The sequence below is a fragment of the Anopheles nili genome, chromosome 2 (assembly GCF_943737925.1).
Source record: "Anopheles nili chromosome 2, idAnoNiliSN_F5_01, whole genome shotgun sequence".
Lineage (NCBI taxonomy): Eukaryota > Metazoa > Arthropoda > Insecta > Diptera > Culicidae > Anopheles > Anopheles nili.
The window spans coordinates 9,530,510-9,548,975 of NC_071291.1; the positions used below are offsets into that span (position 1 = coordinate 9,530,510).

The following is an 18,466-nucleotide window of genomic DNA, read 5'->3' on the forward strand; positions in this document are numbered from 1 at the left end:
CGCTGCAATTAAGCTCAAAGCAGAAATGACAAAATATTGACAATAACCGTTTTATATTGCACCGGATTATGGTGCTGAAACGATACAAAATTGCAACGCTTCTTGCATTGCCGCCGTCGTTGTTGCTTCGCTTCACCGGACTTTATCGAAAACAAGATAAAGCGTTCTTTGGTTGATAGCAGCTCAATCGACGGCGGAACAATGTGGAAGAAGTTGACATCACAAATCGGACATGATTCAATCTGAACCAGTTGTACATACCATCCACCACGCTCGCTCGTGCATCTCCGCTTATGTTTATTTTTATCAAGACGAATAATTTGAGAGTAGACATACCGTGCTCTTACGAACAAGATAATTCATCCATTTCTCCACATTATATCCTCTTGTCAGATGCAGTATAAATAGTCGAAAGAAGACACCTATTTACCTGTAGTGCTCTGGTAAACTCTAACTATACCGCAATAGAACACATCAATTGTCACAAATCATAATCGCATCATATCAGCGCAACGTACAACGCGTGTAAAACCCTTTCAACTGTGTTCTGATTCGTAATAACGTTCATCAATCGAAACTAACTGTGATTTGTCTTTTCCTCTCCGCTTAGATCAGGCATGTTGTACACTTCCCCAGTTAATTAGTTGGTTAAAATGTAAGCCACAACCGAGGCGCGGTACAGGCAATCAAGTGCTTTTTTTAACGGTTGAGCTGATGTTTATGCCTTTCCAAATGTTTCTCTCTATATTCAATTCATAAATTGTATAGCTCGTAGAAATCATGCATGCATTACAGTTAGGTAGGATTCAAGTTGTTAAGTGTATAAGAAATGTATTTCTAGGAGCAGCACTGCAAGCACATACTAGTATCAATTCTTTTGTGCTGCTACCGAAGACACATCGTGAGTGCTTCCTGTTCGTGTTTGATTCTTATAATAGTTTGTAAAACAGTTTTGAAAAATGTTTTCGTTTCTTCTTGTGTTTTGATACTGCATCCCGCTTGCTATTGTTGCTAAGAGAGCGCAGTGCAGTTCGAAAAAATGGGCATAGTATTAAGTAACTCAGGAGCTTGTTTATATCGGAGGCCTGTATAACTTTTATAGGGATTCATCACTACCATCACTGATACTTCGGATTAGCAGATAGCTAATATTGTGGAATTAAAATTGTAGCGAAAACGTTGGTCATTATCCATTGATTTAGATTTTGTGGCATCTGAAGTGTAAAGTGTTAGACATAATAAACCCAGACAAACACGTAAGAGCAATCTATACAGGTGGTTCATGTTTTTCTCTCTCGATTGCTGGTTGGCAATGTGGTGTAGAAGAGATACAGATCGGGATGAAGATTAAAAAAAACATAGGATAAACGAAAGCAAAGATTCCTAACAACAAAAATTGACTGAAGAACTTTTGGTTTTTATGTAGCAAAACGAAGAATCGAATAGCATGCACATAACGAAGTATCAACAATAAGCGGATAAAGTCGAGCCCAAGACGTCGACGAAAGTAATCAAATTAATGGCTATATTTTACAAATTAGGAAAGAAAAAGAAGTGTTACTTTTTACGTAAAATGTAGTATGCGATTGCATGTTCAACTGCAAGCAGAATTAAGCCGAACAAAAAAGCAATTCCTCCTGTTGCGAAAGGTTCTACATTATTGAAATTGTATAGCATTCTCACCTAGAACGGAAGTTGCTGGTGTTGAGCTAGTACACAAAGCGTTGGAGGAGAAGATGATTGGGTAAAAAAAAATGAAATAAAACCAAAAATCAAGCGTATAGATACAAGGCATTGTCTCAATGTGGCACAGACAGCGAAATATGTCCGAAAACCCAAACACCCCGCAACTGTAGAAGCGGGTGAGAAACATAAGAGACGACCCTTAGCATAGAACGTTGACACGGTTGTCGTTGGCTGGTGGCTGGCGAATTCCCGATATCTAACAAACAAGCCGGTGGGTTCATTTGTTGCCGTGGGTTACCCCACCAGTGCGTGACCGAGTGGGGTCGAATGCAAGGGTACGACATTCAGCCAAACAGTCAATCGGAACTGGCCAGGACTCTCGCTTTTGGGTAAAGGGTGCATTTTCCACTCGAACGCAAAAGGTCCTCAGTGAGCATATGTGTCATTTCGGTTGATGAAGTGGAGCAGTTCGCATCGATTCCGGATCCTGATAATGTGAAAGTTTGGTTATAGTTCTATTAAAGATGACAAAATAGTGCATTGGAGAGGAGTTTGATGTGTTTCTATTAATATAATAAGAAAAATACGAAGAATAAGAATAATAATAAATTCTATTACAAACTCCAACTAGTAAGTATTTACTGTACATTCAAGAGGAGCCTTTGCACGAGGATTCTTTTTCGAATTTAAGATATTTATTACAGTTCAGATCTGATATATTTTGCTGCTTAAAGTTATATTATTCGTGTTGAAGAAATGCTGACAAAAAAATTGAAGCAATTGATTTCGTGGAAGCATGTGAAAACAATTGAGAATTGAGCGCGTCTGAAAATAGATTTTTCCTTCCACCATCTGTGGGACCCTAACGCCGATAAAATAGGGTCACGGTTGGCGTAACTGTCCTGCCGCCAGCAAATGATTCCGGTCGCCCCTGCAGACATTGCTCGCTGGTTCCGGTCCGGTGAACTTGTACCCCAGTGGTCGTACCAGCAGCGCGTGTCCTGCATGTGCGTGTCCTGCTGAAGTTCGTGTGGCGTGTTGCGACCCTTTTGCCGCAAACCGTGCTTTCCTTCGCGGCTCAAATTATCATTTTTCAAGGATAAATTCTTGCATTTTATGTACTACTTACCGCCCGGTACCTTCCACAACCGTCGATTGGTTGGTTCGTCTATGCGAGGTGCATTGCCTCGACGAACGATTCGTGAAAAGTAAACCGAGCGTGCTGTGGCCCGTGTTTATGACTTTGTTTGTGAAGGGTGCTGAGGGCTCAGGTTCCACTATCGATTTTGTTTAGTTTTTGTTCCATTTCTTACGGTTCGTTGTGTCTTTCTTCGACGTTAGCTGGCAAAGCGTTACTTCCCACGAACGGGCTCGGTAAAAATACAAAAAGAAATCCCCAACGGTGAGCTGTTTGCTTCCAATTGATTGGCCATTAGGCTTGCCGTTCCCCGCAGCGAAAGCAACAGTGCTCGGTGGCTGCAACATGTATCCTAGCACCCTCGTGGGTGATGGTGATGGAGCAATGTTCCTCTCCGATCGACCGCCACGTGCCGGCTATCGGCGTGAGTTCGAGGAGATGGAAAACCGCATCCGGAAGTGGTAAGTGGCGGTCCTTCAACCGGTATGTTATGCTGGTCCTTTGGTTTACTAACCAGAACGTGCCTTCCGCATTAGCGAAAGACAACGGGCGGATCTGGAGCGACAGTTTGCCGAGCTGATGCGCGAAAGAGCCGAATGTGAACGGACCGCGGTTCGGGCTATGAAACAGCGGCAAAAACGTATCCAGGAGGCGGAACGACAGCGAGCCGAACGTAACGAAAGCATCCTGCGGATGCTGAATAAAATCGACCAACAAGCGGTATCGCTGGCAGCCAAAACGGATCGATTGAAAATGTTAAAGGTAGGTCAATGGGTTGCTGATGCTGATGATGGATGGTCATAATGAATCCGTCACTTCTCTGTCTCGCCGGCAGACGCAATACGAAATGTATCTCATGCGCACGTGGTCAACGCCTGCCTTGACGTATCCTGTCTACAATCCGCCCATGGTAACCGCGTCTCCCGCCATGGCAACGCCACTGCCACATGGTCAACCGTCATCAAAATCTGAATTTGTTCAGTATCTTTCGGATCTAACGCATCAGCAAACGGCTAGCGTTAATCCTATTCCACCTCCGATGGCTCTGAGCAACTACCTCGCTGCACAGCAGAAACCTTACGTTCAACCGGTTTCATCATACACTACGAATCACGAACGTTCCTTCTCAAGAATGATGAACGACTGTGGAGCTCCATTGGAACAGCACACTGCAAGGGATGGTTCTTCTCATCTACTCGTGGGAGGAACTAGTGCAAAGAAGTTTGAAATGTCGAATGAAGATTTTATACGGTACATCGACAGTGAAGTGCTAAAAGAACCGATGCCAACGATTAGCGTCGTTGCTCCTTCTTCGGAAGGAAATAAGGGGAAAGCATCGAGTGGAGCTTACTTGGAGGATGGCGGTTTGAGCGAAGAGGACCCCGTGGTTGACCTATCGAATAAACTGGACACACTCAGCATTTTGCAGGAAGAGGAAAACAAACAAACCGTGCCGAATGAATCTACGAAGGATCAAAGTCACGAGCATGATGCTCTGCAACCGGACCCTGTTCATGAAACTGGTAAGAACCAACAAATGGTCCATTATAGCAGGACGTTGGATGTTTTTTACTCTCGTTTTTTATATTCTATTTATTGTAGAAATCGATAAACAGCACGCCGTGGAGAATGCGAAGCACCAGTCACTGCAGAAAGCTAAAGATAAAGTTGAGGAGGATGATGCTGATATAAAACAAACGGAACGTGTAGTAGTCGATGAAACCGTAGCCAAACAATTGGAGACGCTCGTGCAAAAAGTAAATGTTAGTCCGGTAGCAATGATTGCAGAAGAGAACGCCCAAAGTGATCCTGCCAGAGAACATTCCACTCAATTGTATGAGACTGAGCATCAGCCTCATTTAAGCGACGGTAAAGATAACGCACCTGAAACACATTTCGTTGAACAAATGTTGGGAGAACTTCAACATGAGCTACCGTTTACAGTTGCTCAAGCTGAAAACATCCCATATAACAGCCAACAAGAAGTCATAAACGACGAAAATGGTACACAAAGCTTTAACGACCAGCAAACTGGAAAGCCTGAGACTAGAAGCCAATACTGGAATACTGCACGGCAGGTTATGAGATCTAAGGCGATGGTACGCGATCAATCGGACGTTCCGCTAACGGAAGGCGACCAGAACATGCCTATTGCGGCTGATGATCAATATTTATCGACATATGAGGCAACACCTAGTGAACACCAACCAACAAACCAACCTGACGACGAAGGACAGTTTGAACAGAGTCATGTTGTCGGAAATGCTATACAGGACGCCGTATACGAAAATTCGGCAGAACCAATCCCTGTAGATTCAAATGCATCAAACTTTGTAGACGAACCAACCGATGCTGAGCACCTCGCCGGAGAGCAACAACTGACTTCATCCCAGCAAGAATATAACACTGAGGGAGATGGTCATGCTGTAGAATATCAGGCGGCTCATTATCAACCTGCCCAACACAACGATGGTCAGCAGTCGACTGATTATCAGTACGTTGAATCCGATGGCCAGCAGGCAGGGTATCAAAGCGAACAATTTCTTGAAGGAGGAGTGATCCCTGAGCAGGCTCAATATCAATACCCCGAAGGTGTCGATCAGACTTCGAATGCTTATCAGCAGCAAGATTCGTACCTTGGCCAACAATATCAGTACGACGGAAGCACGCCGTATTACGGAGAACAGCAAGGTTACGAGGGTCAGTACTATGGCGAGGAATCGCAACAGCAACAACAACAATACTACACCGAAGAAACTCACGACCAACAACAGCCTCAGCAGGAACAGCAACATGACCTGCGGGGCGATCAAACAGTGGAACAAATGCAGGAGGTCAGACAGACAGTAGACTATTATGCGGATCATCCGAACGAGCAGAATTACTACCCCGCACCAGATGAGCAGTATAAGACGGCAGTACAGCATCCTGTGCCGCCGGAACCAATCGCAATAGCTGATGAATCAGTAGCAGCTCCATCGAAAGCCACATCAGACGTTCCGGCGGGCGATATTTCGGGCGTCAGCGATTCCAACGCGTTGAAGGAAAAGCAAGAGAAGCCCCCAATTGCGGATGCTGATCCTGGATCGGATGTACCAACGCTTAGCACGGTGAACGATGAGAGTGATTTCGATTTCTCTACTCAGTGAAAAGTGCATTTTTAACATTGTGCGGTAGTGTAAGGATAGATTAAGTTCCATCTCAGTTTGAGCGCGTAGAATGCAAAATCAGAAACCAATTTACGACTATTACGAGGATTGAGGCCACGACTCTTTAGCGTAATGTTCTGGTTAGTGCTATGCTCGTTGAACCTGGTGATCATTATCCCAGCGGTAAGAGCGAACGATCGGCTATTGAACGCAACTATTCCACTGCACTATGATCTACACTTAGAAGCTAAAGGATTCGGACGTGACGATTACACGTACCGAGGTAATGTATCGATTCGCATAGCCATTGTACACGATACCGATCAGGTGGTGCTGCATAACGTCGGCAGCACGTTGAACCGGATTCAGTTGATGCGTTATGCCGACCGTGAAACTATACCTCACTGGATACAGGATACCGACTCACGTGCGAATGAACAGCTGCACATTCGCACTAATCGAACACTGAGCAAGCTGAATGATGCAGAGCTTTTGCTCACGATCACCTTTAACAACACGCTTCGTGAGGAGCGCAAAGGATTCTTCGTCGCGTTGAAATTCAACCCCGAAAGGATGCCATTGCCAGTAGCAACGACACATTTTCAGCCCTGTTACGCGAGGTTAGCTTTTCCCTGCTTCGACGAACCAGCCCTCAAAACCACCTTCCAGATAACGATCGTCAGCGGTGCCGACTTGCTGGTGGCTTCGAATACACCGATTGAGAAAATTACTCCACTGCCGGGGGATCTGAAAGAGGTACTATTCGAGCGTACTGCTCCAATGCCTACTTATCTCGTGTCGTTCCTAATTGCGAACTATACGGGTGTGCACACCAAGAGTCCTTCGGGAGTGCAAATCGGTATATTGGCGGCACCGGAGGATCAGGAGCAAATGAAGTTCAGCCTGAATGCGACATCCACCCTGCTTACGAGTTTGGAGCAGTACACGGAGCAAAACCTGGGTCTAGCGAAGTTAGATCTTGTCGCCATACCCCATCTGCCCAATGCCCTAGAAAGCTGGGGTCTCTTTACGCTTGACGAACAGTTGCTGATGCTGACCGAAATGGACCGACCCCAAGCGGAGCGCGTTCCGTCGTTACTCACTATCAGCCACGAGATCGCTCATCAGCTGTTCGGTAATCTAGTCGGACCGGTGTGGTGGTCGTACTTGTGGCTCAGCGAGGGATTTGCGGCGTACTTCGAGATCGTGCTGGGAAACAAGGCTTACCCCGATCTCGTACCACTTGAGGAGTCGTACATACAGGGACACACACGAAGGGCTCTGCTGGAGGATGTGAAAGCAACTCACCCACTAACGATGGACGATCTTTCGGGCGATCCGGTGCATCTGGAAACGATCTTCAACACGATCACATACAGCAAGGCGGCAACCATCATACGCATGGTTAACTGCTCCATTGGGGAGGTTGCTTTCAAGCGAGGTGTGTCACAGTACCTCTCGACGCATCGTTACGGAGCCGTTCAGCCGGAAGATTTATATAGCAGCTTCTCGGATGAGCTTGAGCGAATTACACCCGATCAGCCCACTGTGGAGCAAATCTTCCGCAGCTGGGCTGACAAACCCGGTTATCCTCTGGTATCAGTTGAGCGTCTTAATGCATCCTTCGTGCGATTGCAGCAAAAACGCTTGCAAAGACAACCAGCCCTACCGGACGTCCACTCCCGGTGGTTTATTCCAATTACGTACCGCACTAACAGCAGCGGTGCGAAGTTCGAATATCAACCCGCATTTTGGATGAAGGAAAGCGATCAGCAGCTGGTTGTTCAGCTCGAGATGACCCAGGAGGATGTGCTGATCGTGAACCCCCGCCAGATCGGATTCTATCGCGTGCAGTACGATGAATCTGGTTGGAGGAACATCATGACTAACTTCTACTCACTACCGGCGCTCGTGCAAACGGTGTTGCTAGATAATGCGTTAGAGCTCGTACGTGTCGGTCACCTTGAGCTCGAAATGTTCCAAGAGTTGCGACAACTTGCCAATATATCCCAATCCGAGTCAGGCTCGGATTCCATAGCATCCCGGAGCATTCAATATCTGCGGATGGCAGTGTTTTCGGAACATCGGTTAGCAATCGGTTTTGTCGAAGAATTTTTTGGAATCATCAGGAAGCTTAGGTTATCACACTTCCGGTTGCAAGGCATCGAGCAAGTGACCGAGTTGCTAACTCAGACGATACGCAGCATATTGCTTAGGCAAGTAGGCACGGATGCGGATTCTCCGCCAATGCGTTGCCAAGCTACCGTAGATGAACTGGTGTCAGAGTTGCGCACACTAAACGCTTCTGAACTGGAGCCTTGGATGGACCGTTTCAACTGCCAAATCAAACGTTCAAACGAAGACGTGCTGCCCGCGTTCAAGCAGATTCTACAGGATAAAACACTCACTGGAGTTCCTCTTTACGAGGTGATGCTGAAGCTAATGCATGCTGACTCTAAGCGATTTCTGGAGCCCGTAGTTCAAATTCTCTCCACCGAGAATCCGGATGCAACTGCCTCGGAAAACCTGGCTCGACAGCGGTTACTTTCCCGCTTGGTTCGAAAGGTCACTGACCGCGTCCAGGCTGGCGTGCTGCAGAATCTGCTTGTGATAAACTCCTCCATCCTGCCAGGGAACTTCCAGGAGCAGGCCAACTTCATGATGACGTCGGCCATCACCTGGCGTACGGTGTATGTGCCAAAACTGAGTCGTCTCATAAACGAACTAATGTACTGGAGCGTGAAAGCGAACACTCTCGAGTGACGTGCGCGTCCCACGGTGGCAATCGAGGCGGCAGGTGAATTAATGAAATGTGTTTTTCGTCCCAGCTGATGGAGACGTTCGTTTGTGGCGATGAGTGTTCTTGTTGTACCGAGGAATCCTTGGCTTCCGCGCCACTAACAGACACTACCTGCGGGAAGCGACAGTTACGGACAAAACTTTCGCATATTCAGCGGTTCAATCAACGCTCGCTATGATGCTTTCCTTCGAGGGCAAGCAAAGCGTGGCTCACTATGTTTGTTTCACTTATTTTAAAGTCTAATAAAACCAACGCACAATCAATAAGCTAACCTATTGCGTGTTTTCTTATCAAAATTACTTTAACCAGGTTAAAGAAAATCGGTAAAATGTACAGTGCACTTATTTTTGTTTCCTAAAAACTTCAGAACATCCAGCATAAAATTTTTCCTCCAATTCAGCAGCACCCGATTTCCTATTTTCTGGCCGTCACTGTGTGCGTATGCACGGATATTGGCGCCCCAGCTCCGATTCCTAATTTATGTGCACCGTTTCGATTAGCGCTCGTGGCTTACGAACGCATCCTTTTGCACCTTTGTGCCGCCATAGGTCACGCCATAATGTCGACCGGCGGCGTGGGTGTATTGCGATATTGCTCTTGATTGTTTGCCACGTGGTTCGCTGAAGAAGCAGTTGGGAAGCATGGACTCGGACGGATGGTAGCGGAAACAGCTGCACAACGAGTGGACACCGAAGGATCGACCGGATTGCTCCGATGGCCGGACGCTGGCGAATGGTCATTACATTAGTCAACAGCAAACGGTCAACGCTCATGTGGTAGATAATCGAGATTGTCGTCATTGGACCGACCGTTGGAGTTGGGTTATCGAGGAAAGGACGAAGGCGTTACCCCGCCAAGGACTATCAAAATGGCCCGGGGGGCAGTATAAAAAGTGTCCCATCGGCCGGCGCACGGTCTCATTCGTCGGTGAACAGTCGCTGGGTGTGCGGATACCAACCAAAAAAAAAAACCGGCCATTTCTTCGTTGTGCAGTTGCTCTTATGGCGAACGGATTGGTTCGCGCTGGTTAGGGCTGCAGCCCCAAGGTGCGTGATACCAGTAGAGTACCATTTGCCGTGGTTCAAGCTGGCCGGGACACGCACCATAATGTGGTTACCGTTGGCGCTGTGCGTGCTGCTGGAGGTTGCCGAAACCGTGAGTGCGTCCGGTGGGCTGGACGATGCCCTTGAGGTAACGTTCAGCGAACGCACCCGGGCGGATTGGGAAAAGGTGTGGCACCAGGAGAGTCATTCGCGCTGCCGAGAGAAGCTGATCCGCCATCTGTATTGGGCGTGCGAGAAGGATATCTATCGGATTTCGAGACGGAGCGGAAACGACGGTGTCGTGAAACGGGGCAATGCGGACGGGAACACGGTCGAGGACGGTGGTGGCAATGCGTTGATTCAGTATCCTTGGGCGATCGAACGTGAGCAGGCGTACTCGTTTCTGCGCACTAGACGCACCGGAAAACGTCGATCGGGTGGTTCCATAACGGCCGAATGTTGCACCAGAACCGGATGCACCTGGGAGGAGTACGCCGAGTACTGTCCCTCGAACAAACGATTGAACCAGTACCGGCGTAAGAAGTGAGGTGGCGGAGTCCTTGGACGACGGGGCAATAAGGCGGACAGGATGCATGCAGGTGGAGTCGAACGGGGTTAATTCTCGGTATTCTTGATCATCGCACGCAGCATCGGTTGTATATGGCAGCATACTGTTTTCTTTTTGTAATTGTACTTATGGAATAAAGGAACACGTACTACCTAAAACTGTAGCTGTGAATGTGTGTGTATGTGTGTGCGAGTACGTGAATCAATCGGACACAATCAGGAATGAAAGGATCAACAAACAAAGGCCCCTTTTCTGGTCTGGTCCTTGATATTTTACATCCACTTTAGTTTTGCATTGATGAAGCAGGAAAGAAAACATAGATTCCCCTACTTCATGATAATCCTCCTTGCTTTAGTCTTAATTTACTTAGTCTTTTTCATCTCCGCTGCCACGTTGCCTTCCGTTGTCCTCAGGAAGGACACTTGGTAACAGAGCCAAAAGTACACTACGCCTACAGCACAGTATACGCTCGTCAATAGCAGCGGCAAAAATGGCAATCGTTTGCCAAGGCCGATTGCATCGTGGACGAGATGTTCGTACGCACACAGCACAGGAAACCCGGCCAGATACAGGAACTCCACCGTTCGGAAGAACGCTTTCTGGTGCAGAAGCTTCAACAGCAGCACACTGACCGCGGTGTACACGGTGTGCAAGCTAAGTTTGACGAGCGTCAGTTCCGGTTTGAACAACAGCGGAAATAAGGAGTAGTGCGCTACCACGCCCAGAAAGACGGTCCAGCGGGCATCATTCTTATCGCCGATGGCCAGCAGCGTAAGTGGGATGAGCACCATCAGGATGGCCTTCTCGTGTACGTGCCAGCCGAAGAGAAACGATGTACAACCACACAGGACGATGGCCCGTACGAAGCAGCGACAGAGATTGGGCGATGATAGTGCCGCCTTGAAGGACCACAGCTTCAGGACGACGGGAAGCATCGCTAATCCGGTGAGCACGAACGTCACCGTGGGGCTAACCGACGGAAGAACGGTGTGTTCGAACGTTTGCACCAATCCACTCGTGCTCGAGGATGTGCCGTGACGTCCGAGGGCTACGGCCAGCGCTTTATCGGCGGTGTTGTACAAGGCCCAAAAGTTAGGCGCCCAATAGGCATGCGTGAGACCGCGTTTGAAGGGAAACAATCTGGAAAGCACCTACCAAGGGTGGAAAGGGAACCGCCAAAATGTTGATGAAGCGGGATAATAAATTCGTATTAGTACCGGGGTGCGATTAATGGCTTTGGTGGGGCTTACCTGTGGTATGTGTTCGTAGAATGGTCCGAATGAAAGTAAACAAACGCCCGTTACGACGGCGCCTAGTTTGATTAATTTCATTAGCGCTTGTCCGGCGGTGGAATTACGGAGACAATAAAAACGCAGCAAATACACGACATAAACCGGGACCACGTAGATGAAGATGTGTTTCAGATTCAGCAGCACGGCAAACAGCAGGGCCGATTGAAGGGGCCGATTTTCCATCAGTGCCCCAATGCTCAGCAGCAAAACCCCGAACAGAAAGCCATTGTACTGGAAGTGGATGTGATCCACCATAAGCAAACCGGCGTTACCAAGGAGTAGCGCTCCACCGATAAGGACGGAACGGGAAGCATTCGGAGTACTGGCGGTCATTGCCCGCAGGCAGCGACGAACTCCGAGGGCGTATATGACGTCCGCTACAATGACGGAAAATCGCTGGAAAATGACCGTCTGTTCCGAGGCGTAGTTGAGGTTCTTCACTTCAAGCATCCGTGGGTCGAACGATTTGGCCACGAGGGAAAGCAACCATTCGAAGTAAGCGAACAAAGGCGGATAGTCGAGGGTCCATTCGCTTGTTGCTTCGTAATACCATCGCGAAAGTGGTAAGCTGTGCGTGATTGCAAGCCAATTTCGATGTACCTCAAAGTCTGTAGAACGGCTGCAAAAGCGAGCATGTGCTTATGATGTTTGTGCTACCAAAGATTATGCTGTTTTACTTACTAAGCCGGTATGAACAAAAGCTTTACACCAGAAACGAGCAAAAATATGTGCCAAAACATTGCATTACAGTTATGTTAAAGTAACGGAACGGACTTCGCTACCCTATTGCGATGTAGTTTAAGAAACGGATAATATATAATAAGCTTAATTTAGATTTAGTTTTAAGTTGTTCATTTAGTTCAAATTTAAATATATACACACCGCACAAACTGATGATTTTGATTCAATTTACGTATTTCGTGCCACGGGAATTGTTTTGATTGTGTTGCGTTTAAGAGCGTAAGCCCAATACTTGATTATCACTAACGCTTCGTTAGATGAAAAACGTAAACAATCAAGAAACGCTTCATTTGACCTGCCTTTTTGTGTGGCACACGTGGTTGGTTGAACAATGCCTTCAATTTTTATAATAAAAGCTAATGGAAACTCTCATTCATTTTAATACAAAAAAAATAGTTTTATAATCTGCCAGGCTTTCATAATAATTGTAGTCATTGACACAACTATTCAAAGTTATCTTTTCAAAACGGAACATTTGCTTTTAGCCAAAACATTTCGACGGAGGGTTTTTTAAAATTATTATTATACTGCTCTAGATTAAAGATCGGCTACGTATCAGTTTGCACTAAAACATAAAATGCGATCAGCAATTTATATTTTATTGATCTTTTTAAGATCTTTCTTGATCTTGAATCTTTCTAAGAATATATGCATGTCCGGTATTGCGAACACATATATCTCATAAATGGCGCTGACCAAACGTTTGAAACATTTCAAATCTAATATATGAAATGTTTCAAGCATTTTGCATAGCGCTTTCTATGAGAAAAATTCCAACTAATATTTCAAAGCGTTGATCAGGATGAAGCGTTTGAGATATTTTAAGCGTTTTAATCTTTGAATTTTTGTTACCTTCTGACTGGTATGCTATCCTGCTACTTTTGGGTAAAATTTTGTGTTTAGAGGAAATCTAGTTTTTTCGTCAGCCAGTTTTTTTTGTTCCTTTTATTCCTGAATTATAATTTGAGCTAATCTCGGTGTTATGTACGCGCTTTTAATGACCTTGTCCCTAGCAAATACACGCGTTTGCAAATCCACGTGGTCCTGTTGTTTGAATAATTGGCAATAATTTTACAAACTGTTGATCACTGTTTGAACAAATGCGTAGTAGCAAACTGAAACGTTTCCAATTTTCTTCTGTTTTGCAATAGTTTCATCAAATTTAATTATAAGCGTGGCTATTAAACATCGTGTAACTAAAAAATACAGTTAAGCCAACCTGATCAATAAAATATAGAGCGATGAAATTGAAAATAAACCAAACATGATATAATATTCTGTTCATGTTTAACCTGATATATCAACCTAAATATATAATTTTTCACAAAAAAAACGGAAAAAGTGCTGTTATCTTATTGCTTTTATTTTATGTGTATATTTTATTTGCTGTGAGTGCGTAGGATCCTTTCTAACTTATCACTAACCATGCCCTAACTTATCTGCCCTGATGGGAACGCAGATGATGGAATCATTTAATAATCATAAATAGGTTATCCAATCTCATTTTCAATTCAAATAATGAGGCCAAAGTAAAAACTCAAATTAAAATGAAACTAGAGGGTGTATTTTTGCCATTAATTTTAAATAGAATTCCGCCGTTAAACGAATCCATTTTTCAGCGAATGTTTTATTGTTTGTAGCCACGCCGATTGCACGCATCGATTCGTCAGCTCACTTTCCTTCTCATTCACACGCCATCTCATTGGCTATCGCTCTATCTCCTTCCACCAGCAAATTCCCACGCAATGTATGACGCTTCGTTTGACTGGTTTTGTATAAATATGTTGGCACAAAATGGCACAAGTTCATCTGCATCTGTAACCAAGCAGCTGATAATGGCAGTTGAGTGCAAATGCATCCTCTATCTGACCCCGGCAGCTACTTCTTATCGACACCCGAGCCAGATATTGCCCGTCCTTCGCGGGTATCCTCGTTCCGGGCGGACTCGCTCATTGTTGAACAGCCAGTAGTAGTTTCCTTTGAAGAAGTACGTTTTGCCTTCCGCACGATAACACGCCAAAATGCCAAGGTTACGTTCGTGAGGAAGAGAGCGAATACAAAAAGAAAAACAAACCGCCCCGATTAGAAAGGTTTTGAAGGTCTTCCTGCATTGGTTTTCCTGCTTTTGGTGCCTTTGGTGAAACGTTCATCACCCCTACGTACCACTTGCGACTGACGTGGCTGCGTCGATGTTGTTCGGAATTCCAAACCACCGATCCATGGATGATGGATAGCCTTCGTCCATCTCACCCGCGGTGTCGTTGTACCGCCAAAAGCGATCTCCAGCAAACAGGTACGTCTTGTTGTTTTTAGCTACCAAACACACACACACGAAAAGCGAATCGAAAACCCCTTACTCAAGCACTGTTGACTGAGAGAAACCACACGAAACTACTTACGCCAAACTAGCGCAGCATCCAGACGCTTTAGGTCCTCCGGAAGTCCGTAATCCGTCAGAGGACGTACCTCGGGTTGGAGAAAGTTAAGCGCATCAAACACCCAATAGAATCGGCCGGAAAACAGCACGATCCCGTTATCCTCACGCTCGTACACCGCATCGATATGGCTGACGGTTTTTGGGAAACCTCGGAACACCTGCCAGATCCGTACCGGGTAGCCATCCTTGATGCGGTACTTCTCCGTCAGACGCCACAGGTACGCACCCTTGAAGATGAACATTTCACCACGCAGGAGTCCGATCGCATCGAAGCTTCCACTGCAGATGTCCGGCACGGGTCCAAAGTCTGGAAGCTGCGGTGTCACTTCGGGAGGTGTTGACGAATGATGCCGCCTGATGTGATCGTCCACCGTTTCGTAGTCACCGACGAACGTGATCGGCATGTCGTACACTTCTGTCGTTGTGCTGGTTGGGGTCGGTTCCGTTTGCGTTGGAATTTCGGGATCTTCTGCTTCGAGATCTGGCAGACGGGGTGCAGGTGTCACAGTGGAGAACTCGTCTACGGAGATCACCGATTCGGTCGTGTACATCCAGTCTGGATCGTCCGTGATGTGAGGGTTTTGTACTGTGAAGGTAGTGAGGAAAACCGGCAGCAGTTATACCCAAATAATTGGGAGCTCCTTGCGGAAACCTACTGTAAAGCTGGTACATCGCCAGGATGTCGTCGTAGTCGAGCGTGCCCTGAGCAATTCCCTTGTAGTACGGGAACATAAGCGACGAGTAGACGGGTGAATGAGCCAATCCCAACGAGTGACCCAACTCATGGATAGCAACCGAGTAGAAGTCCACACCCTCCCCGAGATGTGTTGAGTTCTCTTTCCAATTTTCGTCCTCATCAAAGTGCACATCACCTCCGTACGCGTTCATCTCGTACGGGTAGTACGCGTGCGCCAGAATGTTACCAGGACCATCGAAAGGATAACTGCAAGAAAAGGAATCACACTTCCAGCATGCCTCTAGAAGTTCCGGACGTTCCGACGTTCAACTCACTTGTCGCCATGTGCGCCACTCCCAAAGCCAACGATGATGTCCGCAGATGGGTCGTAGACGCGCACAAACCTTAGCTTGCTGTACTTGCTCCATTCACCGAACGCTTTGGCCATAAACTTGGCCACCGATTCTTCGCCAACCTTCGCGGACCAGTTCGCGATGCTGTTGGAAGAAAGCCAAAGATGGACAGGTTGTGGGAACTAGACGTTAGATCTTTGTGTCAGGTGCATTAATGGCATGCCCGGGAATGTCCCAAGACCCGGAACGACCTCCGAATGACGGGACGGAGTGAACCGTGCGTTTCGGTTGATGAATCGATGAAAAATGCTAATGTCCAAAAGGGCACCTGTCCGGGAGGGTTGATGTGACCGCCCCGAATCATCAAATCGCCTGCTTGCTCGCTCGGGGTGCTTTCTCGCTGGCGCACGCATGATCATTTTCAATTAAAGTGAAAGTTTTACCCGCCGTTGGTTGTGGCGCTGGTTTTTGCTTCGAATGGCGAGGCAGCCCAGGCTTCCCGGGAGCGGATAATGAATGGCCGTACCAATTAAACCGAAAATGGCCATCGAAGCGAAAGCTAATGGGGCGAACCGAATGTCTGTGTTGGGTGCACACGCACACGACGCTGCTCAATTCCGTGTTCGATTTTTTTTCTTGTATAGAAAGAATGAACTGACTAACCCCGAGCGGGAAACGGGCTGTTGTTAAGGGTTTTGTTTGGAGGTAATTTGTCCTTTTTTTCCGCCCAACAATCTCGATGAAGGAGCTAAAAATGAGTGTGAATGCCAACGAAAATATCCCGCAACATGTTGAGCAACATATAGCGCTGCCCCCTTAAGGGTTAAACAAACGATCGGATCGCCGATCATCGATCATAGATTATCCGTTGATGGTTGAAAACGAACATGATAAAGCGTGCAGACGTCGCAGGAGAAGGGGTGAATGGCACAAGCAATTTACCACATACACACAAACACACACACAGATGATCCACGAAACTCTCCCATCTTGAGGTCCCACTCTTTTTCATTCCCTTATGAGCGATATTGTCGATCGTCGGCGTAGTCGACGAAGTTTTGAGGAGTCAAAGTAGTCGACATAGCGTTATTATAGGTCGACGAAGTGGTAGATCGCTACTTACAAGTATGTAATGCGCCGCTTACGCCACCCTTCCGATCCGATCACGTACCGTCGGTGGCGCGATGATTGATCGTGCTGCATTACGTCGACTACGCCGCATCGTGGCGCTGACATCAGCTGTGATGGCGAACCGGAGGGTTTGCAGGTGCAGTTTGTTGGAAATGGAAAGACAGAAAGAGAGAGAGAGAGAGAGAGTGGGAGAGAGAAAGTATTGTAAAACTCGCGTGCCTAGACTCAGGGGGCCGTTCTGGGGTCAAGCATTACGTTCCGGTGGTAATAATAGGAACTTTTTGAGGCAACAAATGCATCCTTATCATGCTGAGGTATTTCGAACACTTTCACCTTTAACTTGCTCTCCAGATGTGACATGCTCTACGAACGATAGAAAGTCACTTGAAATCAGCATAATGCAGGTCTGAATCATTAGAGAATGTTGCTCTTTTTTTCCCTGAACGACAACCGCAATAATTTCCTTACAGCCCCATCAACATCTCCCGCTTGTCTGTTTAACCCAATTAGCTCTCTTATCATTATCAAACCGGCTAGGCTGATGACGATGGCCCTCGTTCACTCGGCATTCACACAAGAGCCACTTTCGCGGTCTAAATTAGCTCTACCATCCACAAAATAGCTTGCAACCCTGGAAAGCAACCCCCAAAAGCACCGTCTCGTTTCTCACCTCGATCGTACGCTGATCCAGAACACCGGTCTGGGGTAAGGCACCAAACTTCTGCACGTGTTTAATCGCGTTCACAATCGCCTCACCGCTGTAGAGTGCTTCCGCTTGAGGCATGCCTCGTTCGAGATACCCAAAACGTCGCATAAAGTCGATCTGCAATAGACCGGAAGATCGCTCAGTGAGATCGTGACGTTAAACATCCTGCAGTAGATGTGGCTACACACCATTTGTGTCGTAGGAAGAGCCGGTGCACTGGCCACCCAATGAGCCGCATAAAGACCACCCACTATGAGCCACAACACCACCAACCGGAGTTTCATCTCGTGCACAATTATTCGCGACTGAAACGGCGAGACCTCAGATTCGATGTTGTTCGCACCAGCAGCATAATTAGACTGGATGCTGGATGCTAATTATTCGCTCGCCAATCGTTCTCGCGACAGCTTCCAGAGGCGTATCGCGGTTCGAGAAAGTGCGCCCGGCAGATCCAATTAGTCGGGAGGTCGTCCGTGGTCTGATTGTTGGCGTATGATCGCGTGAAGATTCGATGTGCCCTCTGTTTGGTGATGTGCCACCCGGAGAGGATGAGATCGCGTACTATTTTCATTGTCTCTCCCGCGACGAAATGTTGCTTGCTGTGGATGATGATGTGTTTGTTTGGAGGCGTCTGATCGGTGCATTGGAAGGGTTTGGTTGCGTTGCAGAATGCAGATGATCGTGGCTGGGAAGTCGTGTGTCTCGACCTTGGTCACATGGCTCATAAACGCATCGTTGTGGTTCGA

General features: G+C 46.9%; 4 protein-coding genes across 4 annotated transcripts; 2 read left to right on the plus strand and 2 right to left on the minus strand.

The window, feature by feature from the left end:
• The first annotated feature begins 3,169 nt into the window (after positions 1–3,169).
• LOC128721955 (uncharacterized) lies at positions 3,170–8,736 on the plus strand. The gene is made up of 6 exons (XM_053815765.1): positions 3,170–3,285; positions 3,361–3,586; positions 3,660–4,347; positions 4,427–4,693; positions 5,255–5,969; positions 6,102–8,736. The coding sequence occupies exons 1-6, from the start codon at positions 3,170–3,172 to the stop codon at positions 8,734–8,736; spliced, it is 4,647 nt and encodes a 1,548-aa protein (XP_053671740.1).
• Positions 8,737–9,880: 1,144 nt separating this feature from the next.
• LOC128731462 (probable insulin-like peptide 7) lies at positions 9,881–10,507 on the plus strand. Its single transcript, XM_053824586.1, has one exon. The coding sequence runs from the start codon at positions 9,881–9,883 to the stop codon at positions 10,361–10,363; it is 483 nt and encodes a 160-aa protein (XP_053680561.1). The 3' UTR covers positions 10,364–10,507.
• A 143-nt stretch (positions 10,508–10,650) lies between these two features.
• LOC128731461 (probable dolichyl pyrophosphate Glc1Man9GlcNAc2 alpha-1,3-glucosyltransferase) lies at positions 10,651–12,416 on the minus strand. Its single transcript, XM_053824585.1, has 3 exons — positions 12,358–12,416; positions 11,635–12,295; positions 10,651–11,535 (listed from the first exon to the last, which is right to left on the minus strand). The coding sequence occupies exons 1-3, from the start codon at positions 12,414–12,416 to the stop codon at positions 10,747–10,749; spliced, it is 1,509 nt and encodes a 502-aa protein (XP_053680560.1). The 3' UTR covers positions 10,651–10,746.
• Positions 12,417–14,302: 1,886 nt separating this feature from the next.
• LOC128721959 (matrix metalloproteinase-2-like) lies at positions 14,303–18,004 on the minus strand. The gene is made up of 8 exons (XM_053815770.1): positions 17,909–18,004; positions 17,685–17,837; positions 17,007–17,122; positions 15,866–16,027; positions 15,511–15,797; positions 14,817–15,440; positions 14,581–14,730; positions 14,303–14,415 (listed from the first exon to the last, which is right to left on the minus strand). The coding sequence occupies exons 1-8, from the start codon at positions 18,002–18,004 to the stop codon at positions 14,303–14,305; spliced, it is 1,701 nt and encodes a 566-aa protein (XP_053671745.1).
• Between the last annotated feature and the right edge of the window lie 462 nt (positions 18,005–18,466).

What these genes read in the sequence shown, in the direction of transcription:
- LOC128731461 (XM_053824585.1), bottom strand. Translation starts at nt 12,416, where the DNA reads ATGTTTTGGCACATATTTTTGCTCGTTTCTGGTGTAAAGCTTTTGTTC. An exon ending in CTTTTGTTCATACCGGCTTA is followed by an intron (nt 12,296 to 12,357) that starts GTAAGTAAAACA and finishes TCGCTTTTGCAG; the next exon opens with CCGTTCTACAGACTTTGAGG. An exon ending in TCTACGAACACATACCACAG is followed by an intron (nt 11,536 to 11,634) that starts GTAAGCCCCACC and finishes CACCCTTGGTAG; the next exon opens with GTGCTTTCCAGATTGTTTCC.
- LOC128721955 (XM_053815765.1), top strand. Translation starts at nt 3,170, where the DNA reads ATGTATCCTAGCACCCTCGTGGGTGATGGTGATGGAGCAATGTTCCTC. An exon ending in GAAAACCGCATCCGGAAGTG is followed by an intron (nt 3,286 to 3,360) that starts GTAAGTGGCGGT and finishes CTTCCGCATTAG; the next exon opens with CGAAAGACAACGGGCGGATC. An exon ending in ATCGATTGAAAATGTTAAAG is followed by an intron (nt 3,587 to 3,659) that starts GTAGGTCAATGG and finishes TCTCGCCGGCAG; the next exon opens with ACGCAATACGAAATGTATCT.
- LOC128731462 (XM_053824586.1), top strand. Translation starts at nt 9,881, where the DNA reads ATGTGGTTACCGTTGGCGCTGTGCGTGCTGCTGGAGGTTGCCGAAACC.
- LOC128721959 (XM_053815770.1), bottom strand. Translation starts at nt 18,004, where the DNA reads ATGAAACTCCGGTTGGTGGTGTTGTGGCTCATAGTGGGTGGTCTTTAT. An exon ending in AAGCGGCGCATTACATACTT is followed by an intron (nt 16,028 to 17,006) that starts GTAAGTAGCGAT and finishes TTCTTCCAACAG; the next exon opens with CATCGCGAACTGGTCCGCGA. An exon ending in AGCCACGTCAGTCGCAAGTG is followed by an intron (nt 14,416 to 14,580) that starts GTACGTAGGGGT and finishes ATCGTGCGGAAG; the next exon opens with GCAAAACGTACTTCTTCAAA.